The 14,640-nt window shown below is 38.0% G+C and overlaps 2 protein-coding genes across 3 annotated transcripts in view; both read right to left on the bottom strand.

Annotated features, from left to right (window-relative positions):
- LOC306875011 (uncharacterized protein) overlaps window positions 1-14,640 on the bottom strand; it is a 991,916-nt gene that overhangs the window by 420,010 nt on the left and 557,266 nt on the right. The window lies entirely within an intron of this gene.
- On the bottom strand, window positions 6,885-10,476 carry LOC306875038 (uncharacterized protein). Of its 2 annotated transcripts, XM_079425408.1 has the most exons (7): window positions 10,211-10,425; window positions 9,741-9,816; window positions 8,954-9,271; window positions 7,927-8,256; window positions 7,598-7,720; window positions 7,456-7,481; window positions 6,885-7,079 (listed from the first exon to the last, which is right to left on the bottom strand). In XM_079425408.1, the coding sequence occupies exons 3-7, from the start codon at window positions 9,228-9,230 to the stop codon at window positions 6,969-6,971; spliced, it is 867 nt and encodes a 288-aa protein (XP_079281534.1). In that variant the 5' UTR covers window positions 9,231-9,271; window positions 9,741-9,816; window positions 10,211-10,425; the 3' UTR covers window positions 6,885-6,968. The 2 variants fall into 2 exon arrangements, with proteins under 2 accessions (XP_079281534.1, XP_079281533.1); XM_079425407.1 differs by lacking the exon at window positions 9,741-9,816 and having other exon boundaries at window positions 10,211-10,476.

A 14,640-nucleotide genomic window follows, 5' to 3' on the forward strand; every position in this document is an offset into this window, starting at 1 on the left:
TTCTACTGATCTTGAAGACCTTGATTAGCTGGTTCGTGTGTGTTTGATTAGGGTTGGAGCTAAACTCTGCAGGACAGTGGCCCTCCAGGACCGAAGCTGCCCATCCCTGCTCTAATGCATTAATAGAAAAGTATTTCCTGTGGCCAAGGAAACACCCTTTCTTAGAGTTGATACGAACTCACACTGAATGTTCGCTGGACGGACAGATCAGCTGATGGCAATTTAATTCTGCGACAGTTATTACTGTCAGCCGATATAAATAATGGTAATTAATCATAATTAATCGTAATTATATACAATTCCCTTTTGAGCTTATAAATTGTTACAATGCACTAATTTGTTCTATTACGCAATATATAGTAAGCCATTCGTTACATTAATATCGTTCACATGTATTTAGGATAATAATGTGATAAAGACCCGATTTGTCATGACACTGGTCAAGCCAGCCACCACCTGAATTTTGTCTATTTGTGAAAAGAAAGAAAAAAGTTGTGCCAACTTAAAATTTTAAGGCAACCAGATTCAGCAGATTTTTGAGTTTTCTCAACTTGCTGTTTTAAGTTTATACAACAAAAAGTTTAGAATCTCCTACAAAATAAGTTGAGAGAACTCAAAAATCTGCTGAAGCTGGTTGCCTTAAAATTTTAAGTTCAATTTTTTTTTTTTTACAGTGTACGGATACATGAAGTGGCCAAAAAGCAGACAAAAGAGCTATATTTAAGTGGTTATTCATTAAATGCGTAGCATTAAGATACATACACATATAACCAGCTTACCTGATTCAGTGTGATGGCTGAGCCCGTTTCTGAGATAACAACATGCCAATGGTTGGATTTCTGACATGACTAACCGTAAATTATTTTACACCATTCTCACTGACGCCTAACAGCGGGAGTCTCTGCACTGGCTACCTATTCAGTTCCGTATCATTTACAAAATATTATTACTTGCCTATAAGGCACTAAATGGTTCAGCTCCTGCGTACCTAACTTGGCTTCTACCAGGCTACAATCCAACCCGCTCCCTAAGGTCGCAAAATTCTGGACTTTTGGTAGTACCTAGGATAGCAAAGTCCACTAAAGGAGGTAGAGCTTTTTCACATTTGGCTCCCAAACACTGGAATAGCCTTCCTGATAATGTTCGGGGTTAAGACACACTCTATCTGTTTAAATCTAGATTAAAGACACATCTCTTTAGCCAAGCATTCACATAATGCATTTTATAATTTTGTACTGCAGTTATATCTGATCAAATGTACATTATTATTATTATTCTTTAGCTTGGGTTGAACAAATCATTTTTGCTTAGATGGAACAGCAGCTACGCTAATTATGTCTCTATTTGTTTCTCTGTTTCTGCCACGGGATTAACATCCTGTGGTAACTAGGAATGACAGAAGCTTCAGTCTGGATCCAACCCTTAAATGATCTGAGATGACCGAAAACCTGAGAAAAGATAATGCCAACCCCTCAGAGGACTTCGGAGGATGCCAAAGCTCAGACAACATACAGAATTACCAAATTTGCCATAAGTTAAACATATTAAGGTTCTGCAATATATAAATATATTGTGGAAAGTTAAATTCCTGTAGAGCTGCTTTGCAAAAATTTGTATCGTAAAAAGCGCTATACAAATAAACTTTAATTGAATTTTGCTGCTGCCATAATGTCTTACATCATTAATGAAGATTAATGAGCCTGTCCCAGAAGAAGCGATGAAAACCCGAGCTATTACATTCCTTGTGTAATGTGTACTATAATGTACACCTGTGTACACTGTGTTTCAGATTAACTTGTATGTTTGGGATCATGAGCAGATCCTTTCTTTCTCCAAACTTTAGCCTTTCCATCAATTTGGTCCATAAAATCAGTCCATAAAACCTTCTGGTGTAGCCTCTGTACTTTTGTTCATGAAGTCTTCTGCGAACAGCAGGCTGCGATACCTTCACTCCTGCCCTCTGGAGGATGTTGCTGATGTCACTAACAGTTGTTTTAGGGTCTTTCTTTACAGCTGTCAAGATTCCAAAGGGTTGTACTTGCTATTGCCAGTGTTTGTGCAATGGTTTGATTGATTTTTCATCTTCTCTCAGCTTCACAATTTCTTGTTTTTCTCCCATAGAAACCTCTCTGGTTTTCATGTTGGTTACAGGTCTAATTAACTATAAATGCAGTTTGCACGGATCTGAAAACTGAGCGCAGACATTCAGTGCTATTTATTGTTTGAATAATCAATTAATAGGACACACCAGGGCAACAAAACACACCTGTCAGTCACATGTTCCAATACTTTTAATCGCAATATCGGTCAAAAAAAAACATCCCTAACCCACACCCGCCCTGAACACCTCTCCAAACAACCATTAACACCTCCAGCAACCCCCCTCTCCCCCACACCTACAATTCAAATCAGTGAAGATGACGTGTGCCAGGTGTTACGACCCTTCTTTGATTGTTAAGCATCTAGGGACTAAGAAGGGGAACATTAGACCAGTTCGGAGCAATGTCAACCTATAGACTGTGTGTGTGAGTGATAGTAACCAACACTAGAGAGAGAAAATCAAGTAAACTTGTTTTTTTTTTTTATTAAAGACTGTAACAAGCGTTTTCGCAAGACAATTTAAATATAATATAAAAGACGAAAAACTAGACACATCGGCAACCTCAGCCTGCTGGAAAAGTGGGGAGAGTGAAAGGAGACCGTGCCAAACGAAAGAAAACAACAAAACCAAAAGAAATCTTACTAACCCATTTTAATCTAATTCTAAACTAAGAAAAGAAAAATGTGAAAAGAAAACAATCTTCAACATTCAAGACGTCATAACTCAACTACACTACCTAACCAAACAAAAGCATACAGAAAATGGTGCAAGTCCCTAACCTAGGGTGTCTAGACAATGAAATAAACCTAAATGTGCACCATGTAAGTCACGTGACATAGCTTACCTTCCCCCTTTCACCTCAGTCCAGTTGTCACAAAACAGTAGATAGGAGGTAGTTATGATAAAGTGCAAACAAAACATTCTACAGCATTAAATATCAGTGACAGTTGGTTGTTTTTTGGGGGGGATGATGACGAATGGTTTGCAGATCCTCAGCACCACAGACAAACGTCTGATCTTGTAAAAAGTACTGCTACTCCATAGAATAAACAGTACATGCCCTCGCGAATCTCGAAAGTGAAAGTGAAACTAAAAAGCTATCGTGCATTCAAAAGCAGTTTCAATGCCAGGCGTAACCCCTTATGCCCGCAATTTTATATACAATTACCCAATGATAAAACTGTGAGAGAAAGTATTGAAATATATATTTTCCTCCCATCTCGTATTTATTCCCTTTAAGGAGTTCCGTAGTACACGTATTTTTCTTTCTGTACACTGTATTGGATCATAGACGATTGGAATGTGGCGAGGGGAGGGGGATCACGAGCGTACTTTGTATGCTCAGGACGCACATGCACCCTGAGGTTAACAGTAATCAGTTTTTCCACATGGTGGCACGACTGTTCTGGGCTGTTGTTTCACAGTTGAAAACTAAACTAAAAAGACGGACACCAAAATAGCTGAGACTACAACAACAGACGCTCACATTGACCAATCGCTTGTGAGCGAGAGGGTATGAGATAGCTCAGCTTTGGTTTTTAAAGACACTGAACATGGTTGAAGCGTTCTAGAGCACGTGCGCCGACCACTTCAAATGGAGTATACTTTGAAAGGCTGCGTGTTTGAGTGTACACATACGCTAGCGTACGCATACAAAAATGAAGTAACTTTAGGCCTTTAACATCATGATGTCTATCTATCAGCCATCAGCGATGGACGGTAACATTGTCTATCGGCCAAACCCTTTATGGCAAACGCGCGGGGGGAAGGCTGAGCTCATTCGGAATTACGGGAGCCCAGAAGGGAGCGTCAGCGGATGTTAAAGAGAAAACCGATTTTCATTCAAACAAATCGACGTAAACTACACATTCATGTTAATCGATAAAATCAATTTATCGCCCAGCCCTAGCGAGCATGATTGAAGAACCCCCCTCACGTCATCACGCCCAATCAACTCGTCCCGAATGATTGACAAGTGAGACGACCAATCTGTGCGCCACCTGCGAAAGTGAAGGTAGAGAAAAGAGAAAAAAACGAAAGGGTGGCAAAAAAGGAAAACCCACAACAACAACTCAGCGTCACATATACGGACGTAACACAGGTCTTCAGAAAGAACAAAAGGAGGAAAGCACCAGGCCCAGACAGTGTGTCACCAGCCTGCCTAAAAACATGTGCTGACCAGCTGGCCCCCATCTTCAACAGATCACTGGAGCCGTGCGAAGTCCCCTCATGCTTCAAACGCTCCACCATCATCTCCGTCCCAAAGAAACCCAAAATGACTGGACTTAATGACTACAGACCTGCTGCTCTAATATCTGTGGCCATGAAATCATTTGAAAGACTGGTTTTGGCTTATCTGAAGGACATCACTGGTCCCTTACTGGACCCCCTGCAGTTTGCCTACAGAGCAAACAGGTCTGTGGATGATGCTGTCAATATGGGACTGCATTTCATCCTGCAGCATCTGGACAGACCAGGAACTTATGTGAGGATCCTGTTTGTGGACTTCAGCTCCGCTTTTAACACCATCATAACGGAAACCCTTCAGAATACACTAACCCAGCTCTCCGTCCCCACCTCTGTCTGTCAGTGGATCACCAACTTCCTGACAGACAGACAGCAGTTAGTAAAGCTTGGTAAATTCACATCCAACACTCGTACCATCAGCACTGGAGCTCCTCAGGGCTGCGTTCTCTCCCCACTGCTCTTCTCCCTCTACACCAACGACTGCACATCTAAAGACCCCTCTGTCAAGCTCCTGAAGTTTGCAGACGACACCACACTGATCGACCTCATCCAGGACGGTGACGAGTCTGCTTACAGAAAGGAGGTTAAGGAGCTGGCTGTCTGGTGCAGTCTCAACAACGTTTGGCTCTCAGCGAAGGCAGTCGCATTTCCTTTCCTTTCCTCTCCCTCTCCTTATCTTCCCTGCTTGCTCTCTCGTCTTGTCCTTGTCTAATACTTGAGAGACTTTCTCTGCACCGTTCTACAAACCGAAATTATGGATTTGATCAACTGGTCTCTTAACGCAATTGACACCATCTTCTCGACTAGAAGTTTGGGATCGGGGGAACCTGAGTGTCCGGCTGGGACGTTTGCTGCTGGCTACACGATGGATGCGTGGGAGAGATGGCGGGTCGTGTATCTGGCGGCTCTTTCCGTGGAGGACATTGAAGACATCTACCTATTCGGAACCATGATAACAGGGTTTCTGATGATTGGATTAGGCTTTGCCCTGGGTTATCGGAGAATTCAGGAGACGGGAACAGCTGTCCAAAACCTCACAAGGCTGCCCGTCATGATTGAAGCAGTAGGTAGAGTGGTCAGTGCTGACTGAGACTATAAACCGTAATATGGATTCGATCACGGCCAAGCTCACGGCTTTGCAGGGAAAAATTGATGGACTTGGAGATCAGAATGGACAAAGAGAGTAGCTGTGAAATTGCTATGCAGCTGCTCGCACAAAGACCAAACAATCTTATCTCTTTTCGACTCCCAAAACAACAGACAGCTTGGCAAGGTTGTTCTGGAATTCTACCCCCTGGAAGAATGCTGCAGGGAGACGCTCTCTTGCCTCCCTCCCCCCTTCAACAGACACCTGGTGATTGTCGACAGTTGGGTTCTGACCAAGGCCGTTTCCATGGCAATTGCTATGTCGCATCACAATCTGTGGACTGAGACAACTTGTTTGGAGTGCCAGCACGGCGGATCTCAAGGCCTACAATACACAAACTTACATGCACACACTCATACGCACATACATACAGATATTCATTCACCTCCCAAACCCCCCATCCAACGCCTTTGCCGCTTTTTCCCGCTAGTCTGACAAACGGGTCTGTGATTAGCGCTGTAATGGCTGCAGACCAGATGGCTGTTCGTCTGAACTGGATTACTCTCCCCCTGCTGCGAGTTGTGTGTTTCTGTACTGATTGTGCTCTGTGCTGAGGTTTTTGTCTGTTCTCACACTGTACTCCCATTTAGGAGCAAAGTGTGGGGATTATTTTTTTTCTCCTCTCTTTCCTCATGTTGTGCTGTATTCTTCTTCTCTATTGTATTTCGTTGCCTAGTACCTACATGTGCAATGACAATAAAGTTGAATCTAATCTAATCTAATCTAACAACCTGGAGCTCAGCATGCTCAAAACTGTTCCCCCACTCACCATCATAAACAGCACTGTGACTGCAGTGGAGTCATTCAGATTCCTGGGAACCACCATCTCTCAGTACCTGAAGTGGGATATTCACATTGACTCTATTGTGAAAAAGGCACCACAGGACCGGTAACAGTACCATTCTAAACTTGTTTTAGCTAATAGCGATTGTCTGCCTGATCCCGAGCTCCTAACAGAATGGGTAGACAACGTTAGCAAGTGACCAGATATTCACTGGCCCGCCATATACTGCTATCTGGTGGACAAGCCGAGTGTTTACACACGCAAAAAACTAAGAGCCTAAAAATCGCTAGACGCCTATAATTACGTAGTCTGTGGGCATGTCCAGACGGTTATATATATATATATATATATATATATATATATATATATATATATATATATATATATATATATATATATATATATATATAAAAGCGGAGGTTTTACCGAGCCAGCGCCACGGGAAAAATACCTCTATGTACCAAGCCTGGGTTGTGATCAACAAGCGGGAAAGCGGGAACTTTCCTGTGACGTAAACTGTAAAGGGGTCTATAGTGTCATCAAGATGCCGAAGTGAAATCACCATGAATGATACTACAACTAAAACCTTGGTATTGTGACACTTTCTATCAGCAATGAGAATTTCTGCTGATGCTCTTCTCTAATTTCCCATTTTCTCTTAATTTTACCTTTCAATAAAATAAATAATGTTACAGTTGTATCTCAGTGGCAGCCTCAGTCTCACTATGGGATGTCTCAATAGTAGCCATCTGAATAAGGGTCCCAGTCTGTTCAAGGGGTGGGTCTTCAGCACCATTCATCTGTAAGAAACACAGAGTCACAGAAGGAAAAAGAAATGAACAGGATTGATGTTTGAATTACACAAACACACAATACTACAAACTAGATATAAAGTTGCTATTTTTGTTTTGATGTTGTGATATTTAGTTCATTGGAGAGTTTTTTTTATTGTGTTTTTTAAGAGACTATTTACTGTAAATCTGTAAGATTTCCTATTAATTAGTTGCTATAAATAAATAAAAGAACAAGTGTGTTTAATAATGACAGTAAATTAAAATAATAAGTCTGCAATATCAAGAAATATAAGGATCTGTTTTGTCCAACTAATTAACTGAAAGTGAATAAAACCAGAAGCATCAGAACATAATAAATGTACAGTTGCAGATATCATCTTACCTCATCCCTGGGCTGCCTCCTGATGCCTGTTTGAACAATAATAAACTTGGTTAAACACTGCTGACTTTGCTTAATGAGGGAATTTTTTTTCCCACAATTCTCATATTTCCATCTTGTTAAATCAGCTGTATATAATACTCACATTCAATAATTGCTTTGCGCTTATAGAAAACAGCAGCAGCAACGAGCAGAAGAACAACAACAGCAGCAGAAGAAGCAGCAGCAACAACAACAACAACTGAAGACGATCCTGAATCTGAAACATCTTTGACAGACAGAAAGACAAACAGATTTGACTGATCGATTTGATCTTGGATCATTAGTGTGGCGTGATTTAAACTGATAAATGATGACTTCTGGCCTTGTTTTTAAAGATCAATCCAGGTTCTCATTTAGTGGACTTATTTAAAAACATTGAACTGTATTCTAAAATAACAAAGAAACATGCACTGAATGACAAAAAATACTCACAGGTGACAGTAACAGTGAAGATCCTAATAATGCTGAATCTGCTGCTGTTGATCTGTAGTTGATAACCTCCAGAGTCTGGGTCTCTGATGTTTGTGATGGTCAGAGATCCAGTCTGATTGTCCAGCTTCAGTCTGTCTCTGAATCTCTCTTTACACTGATCATCTGTACAGATCTTACTCTGATCTCCAGTGATTTCAGCGATGAGAATGTCATTAAAATGCCACTTCATCGTATCATTTGGCCTTTTTATTACACCATGATCTAAAGTGACAGATTCTCCCTCCTTCACAGACTTTCTCTTCATTTCATCTCGTTCAGCAGCAGAAACCTCTGAAACACAAACCAACAGCTGATTGGAGGACAACAACAAACAAACAAAACAACAAAGAATGGAAGAAAGGGAAAAAAATTCACAACATTGTGATTGCGTATTTTTCCATGAATTTCAGACTGAAAATCCTTATTTTTGATCATCACAGACTTATTTTACAGGAAATCCTCAATCAAACAGATTATACTAGAAGATAAGGGTCTCATGAGAAACAGGAGTTGTGCCATCTCCATCAGAACACAAATGCAGCTCATGAATTAAAAAGCTCACTAAAATTTTGTTTTTATTATAGATGCACTTGCATTGCATTAAGATTTCTATTAACAACAATGTTTTATCAATGCAGATCAGTCACCAATCACAGAAATGACTGCTAAGTGCATAAATGCAAGTCAATCTGAGGTATTCAAATGAGCAACTGTCAAACCCTTATTGGAATAAAAGAGAAAAGTTATGCAGAAAGAGTTCTCAGCTTTGCGTGTGGGGCAGTTTTATTTTTTACATTGAGTGCAATAGTCAACCTTACATTGCCTTTAATAGAAAAAGTGTTTAATTTACATCTATTAGATAGCATCCATCACCATTTGCACTAAAATATTTTAGAATTGCAGTTTAAACTTGATACAAAAACACAACACACTAAATAGATGTGATTTAAACATAGATAACCTGGCTTTAAAATTTTAAATGACTCACCATATACAGTAACGTTAAATATATTTTCAGTGTTGAGGCTGGTGATCTTTAGTTTATAATCTCCAGAGTCTGTGGTGCTGATGTTTGTGATGGTCAGAGATCCAGTCTGATCCACATTCAGTCTGTCTCTGAATCTCTCTTTACACCAATCATCTATACAGATTTTACTCTGATCTCCATTAATTAGAGCTATCCGATTGTTTCTAAAAAACCATGTCATACTGTATTGTTGGTTCATTTGAACATCAGTGTATAAAGTGACTGCATCTCCCTCCATCACAAACACAGACACACTGTCTGTCTCAACAGCAGAAGCACCTGAAGAAGAAAAGAACAGTTAATTACAAATCATTTCTGGAATAGTGGGACAAATATATTCAACATGAAAATAATGTGTCTCTGCATTCAAATTGTGATGCATGCATGACATGGGAGCATGACAAAATAATAGGCCCCTTGCAGTTTGATGTTGTCACAACCTAAATAACATTGTTCATTCATTCATTCATTCATTCATTCATTCATTCATGCATTCATTCAATGATAGTTGTTGAACTTAAGTGTAGTGTGGCTAAATAAACAGTAGTTTGACCAGTTTTTTAAGCATGTAACGATGTTACAGTTTAAAAGTAACTTTGAGAGGAGATAAAGGAGGTGCACTCTTTTACACAAGGAGTAACCTGGCCTTGCTGTATGTCTCATGCAAACAAATATAGCATACGAACATCAATGTACAAATTCACTCATAGATGATCTTCTGCAACTTAATGAATATAGTAAAACTCACGTCACACTGCATATATTTGTGTATTTATTCATCCAAGTGGTGATCAGAGCATAGTTTCCATGTATGCCCCCTTGCTCTAATAAAAAATAACCAGTTTAAAGGGTTTCAAATAATTTATTGGTATTTTCCACCTTATAAAAAAAGTGCTTCTACTTTAAACTTACAGTATAATTGTCCCAAGGTTTAAGATAGTCCTATGTCTTTGCATGCCATGCATTTTGGAAATGTTTGTTAGCCTGCGGCTAATTTTAGAGCTATTCGAAATAATATTTCAGCTTAGATCTCAATAATATTTTAATTTATAGTATTAATAAATACTCTTCAAATCCTTTGGTTCTGACGTCAATAAGGAGATCATAAAACGACATTTTCTATAATGACTAAGTTACGATGCCATGAATTATAATATAAGAACTACAAAAAAAAATTCTACGGCGAATTTAAAAGAGACAAACAAATAAAAGTCTTACCACACACGGAGAATAGGCATATACCTCCCAACTTTACCAAGAAATTAAATATCTTCATCACTTTTCCGTTTAAATAAACGCAGATTTAAAATCATAATGTCGGACTCGAAAGTGAAATTAACAGCGTAGGCCAGATCTTCTGGGTGAAAAACAACACTTTTCAAATGTCTGTGAACCGAGGCGTCGGAGCGACTAGGATAAATCGGGATGGGTCTGGCTGCAGGGCGTGGGCAAGTGGAGCTGCATTGTCGGAAAGGAAGTACGTCACTCAGTGTTGCCTCGGGTGGGTTGGAGCTACTTTAAAATCAGTTGCCGCGGGTTATTTTTCATGTCCAGGGGTTGAAGCGAACCCATTAACGTGATATTTAGCCTCTGCAATGCGAATTTTACCAGGAAAACCTCGCCAAAAAACGTGACTTTTACACACCAGGAGCAGGATTTTTTCAAAAAGATGTTAACATAAAAATAAATGACAACAAATAGGAGTTGCCAGGGGGAGGTAAGTTTAAAAGATACATATACATACAAGTATAGATATCAAAATCAAATAAATAAAGTTCACACGCTTTCAAAGTTCTTACAGCTTTCTTTCTCAAAGTCTCTGATACTGTCAATATATATGTATGTGTGTATATAGTTCAGCCAACAAATCCATAAATTGGGTTTCTTATTAGATTTAGATTAGATTCTTATTATAGATTGAATTTGGTTCACAATATATGTAAATAAATGAAGTAAAAAATACTGCTGCTCATGGAAAGAAGTAAAAGAGTACATTTTCCCATAGGAGTGAAAAAGGTCTTAAACACTGAATATTTTCATTGATAAAATGTTGAACTGAATATGTAGAGTGCCAAAATAAGTGCAGTTTCCTCATATTCATTGCAGAAAATACCATTTACATTTATTTTTTCTGTAAATATTTTTTTGCTAAAGTCTATGAATGAGCTTATAAGAAACTTGTTTAATCTTATTTCTACAATGATATTTCTGCGGTAACAACCGCACTTTTCTCCAGCAAATCAATTTTCCATTTAATAAAGAGTTCCAATGAGACAAAACATTAGGTACAGTAACAATTTCTCTTAGTAGTACGAATAGCTTTATTATTACTTCATGAAAAACACATTTAAACAAATAAAAAAAAACATTAGTAACATCAAGAGATGCTGAGTTGGGAGAATGGTCTCAATACCTAACATGTGAGTACCTGAAGGGATTGAACCAATAACTATTGAGAACTCTCTTTGAGGAACTGGTCTTTTACAAAGAGAAAGAAATTCATAAGAAAAGAGTGTTGCTTCTTTGTTTTATAACTGACTAAACAATTTAATATTGTTGTCAAACCAGTTCTTAAAAAAATAGATTTGTTTTTGTATAGAATGTTTCTATTACTTCATATGAAATAGCGATGCAGAGAACAAAAATGCTTAATATTAATGACCAAGATAGGAGCATTTGTTTTATTTGTGTTAACTGCTTGAAAATGTGCATTTTCAGCACGAGTGTGTGTAATTTACATTGTAGAGTAAAAGTATTGTCAAGGTATGTGACAATTTTATTTTATTTTTTTGTAAAACCCACCTGAATTTTGTCTATTTGTGGAATTACGGTACACTGTAAAAACAAAAACAAAAAGTTGAGCCAATTTAAAATTTTAAGGCAACCAGCTTCAGCAGATTTTTGAGTTTTCTCAACTTGTTGTGAAAAGTTTATGCAACAAAGAATTGAGAATCTCCTACAAAAATAAGTTGAGAAAACTCAAAAATCTGCTGAAGCTGGTTGCCTTAAATTTTTTATTATTTTTACAGTGTACAGATACATGAAGTGGCCAAAAAGCAGACAAAAGAGCTATATTTAAGCGGTTATTAATTACATGTGCCCAAAAACAAGCAAAATCAATAAGGTACAATTTTATTACATTAGAATTTTAAATCTGTTAAAATACATTATAAAACTGATCATTTCCTGCTTTTTCTACACGCATTATTGAAATTCCCTTAGAGTCTACATTAAATTTTCAATAAATTCTTCTTCTTTTTTGGACATTGGACATAATTTTCATAATTTTGTCTCTTTATGCCACCAGAATGGAATTAAAATGAAACAATCGAGATGAAACTGAAGTGCAGACTTTAAGCTTTAATTCAAGGTATTGAACAAAAATATAACATAAAAAGCTTAGGAATTACAACCAGTTTTATACGCTTTTCCTCCATTTTCAGGGGCTCAAATGTAATTGGACAAATAAATATAATCATAAATAAATGTTCATTTTAGTTATTTTGTTGAGAATCGTTTGCAGTAGGTGTGTTTGACTTGACGCGCTGTGCAGAATGATCAGTGTATTACGAGAGCGATTCGAAAGCATAAGGATCTGTCGGCTCTCTTATCGCTCTCGTGGTACTTTGATGTCATACACAGATCATTCTGCACAGCGCCGCTTCAAGTCGAACACACCTAATGACTGCCTTAAGTCTGGAATTCATGGACATCACCAGAGACTGGGTTTCCTCCTTTGTGATGCTTTGCCAGGCCTTTACTGCAGCTGACTTCAGTTGTTTGTTTGAGGGTCTTTCTGCCTTTAGTTTTGTCTTCAGCGAGTGAAATGCAGCTCAGTCAGGCTGAAAACAGGACATTGACTTGGCCATTGCAGAATATTCCACTTTTTTACCTTCAAAAACTCCTGGGTTGCTTTTTCTGTATGCTTTGGGTCATCATCCATTTGTACTTTGAAGCGTCGCCCAATCAACTTTGCTCCATTTGACTGAATCTGGGCAGAGAGCATATCCCTCAGAATTCTTCCAGCTACTTCTGTCCTCTGTCCTATCATCACAAAACACCAGTAACCCAGTGCCACTGGAAGCCATGCACGCTCATGCCATCACTGCTCCACCGTGTTTCACAGATGATGTTGAATGCTTTGGATCATGAGCTGTTCCAAGCCTTCTCCTGTTCTCCATACTTTTTTCTTTCCTTCATTCTGGTACAAATTGGTCTTAATTTCAGCCATCCAAAGAAGGAGGCTTTTGCAGAAGCGGTTTGGCTTTTTTTTTTAGATGTTTTTTGGCAAAGTCAAATCTAGCCTTGTTTGCACCTTGAACCCTCTGTATTTGCTCTCGTGAAGTATTCTCTTGATTGATTTTCACAGTGACACTTAGGCTAAGTGTTTATTTTCATGAAAAAAGCATTAATTGGGTCTTTAGATACATTTTCTTGATTTTTGTTTTAGATTTGTATAAGAGAATGCATGCTATTTTATTATGTCCCATGCACTGCTCATTAAATTTGAATTATAGTAGAACATTGTCAAATTGTAAAATTTTAAATTTTGTTCTTCTATTAATATTTTTGTAGATAAGAGATTACTCAATTTGAATGTATTGGTCATTTGGTAATAAAAACAATATTTTTATTTAATAATAATAAAAAATTAAAATAAATAAATAAAGTTTTTCCATGTCCCTTGAATGGTTACCCACAAGTTCCTTTTCCTTATCTGCCCCTTTAAGAAAAGGCCATCCCTTTTAGTGACATCAGGATAACAGATTTTTATTTTGTTTTTATTTTCAGTGGCGGGAATTTCAAAGGCTGAGGTGAATAAGTTGGTGACTTTTCAACTGACAAATTTTCTTTGTATGAGTTTGCTTGCTTTGCCAAAGCTTAACATGTCCACCCTGTCGGCATAAAATATGCCAGAACTGATTATAATAGGTTTTTATAATATAGTGATTATAATAACACACACTCCCAAACAAACCACCGTTCACTCAGATCACACAATCAAACACTCAAAAGTGTCTCAGCAAACAATGAAGAAACGCCACCACCAGCACAGGGGTACAAAGATCCTTCCACTTGTGGGACCCCAGCTCCAGATGAGACCACTACAGTCTGTTATAGTAACAGTTATAGCAGCAACAGTCTTACAAGCATAAACAACAAATTTTGACTATATTTATTAGATACATAATTGTATATGTACTTTAATTTTTGGAAAGAAAAATAAATTACAGTATTTATTTGTTACATCATAATCTGCATGACTCAATCTTGCCTTTTCTTTGATGAGGTTCAGGGTGTTCTAAAAGAGCAAAAGGTATCAATCAGGTGTTCAGTGATTGTTCATTTCTTAAGTTTTCATCAATACTACTAACAAACTGTACTTTTTCAATAACATAACCGTGCTGCTGCTGTTCAAAATGCAAAATTAGCCTCACTAACTTTTGTCAAAATTGAGGTATTTATGCCTGTGATCTGATCTGAGACAGACTGTTTGCTCAATTCAGACAAAAAGCCCTGAAAATTCAGATCAATTAAAATTCAATTAGAATTCTAGTGGCGCCATCTGGTGTCCAAAATAAGACTTTACCTGTAAAAGCAATAACAGCTCTACCACTTTACCAATAAACTACAAATGGTTCTTACAT

This window comes from Barbus barbus (assembly GCF_936440315.1).
Source record: "Barbus barbus genome assembly, chromosome: 9".
Taxonomy (NCBI): Eukaryota; Metazoa; Chordata; class Actinopteri; order Cypriniformes; family Cyprinidae; genus Barbus; species Barbus barbus.

Excerpts from the sequence above, each read along its gene's own strand:
- LOC306875038 (XM_079425407.1), bottom strand. The coding sequence starts at position 10,268 with ATGAAGATATTTAATTTCTTGGTAAAGTTGGGAGGTATATGCCTATTC. Across the intron at positions 9,272-10,210 it reads ATGCCTATTCTCCGTGTGTG|GTGCTTCTGCTGTTGAGACA; the intron begins GTAAGACTTTTA and ends TTTCTTCTTCAG. Across the intron at positions 7,721-7,926 it reads CTTCACTGTTACTGTCACCT|ATGTTTCAGATTCAGGATCG; the intron begins GTGAGTATTTTT and ends TGTCTGTCAAAG.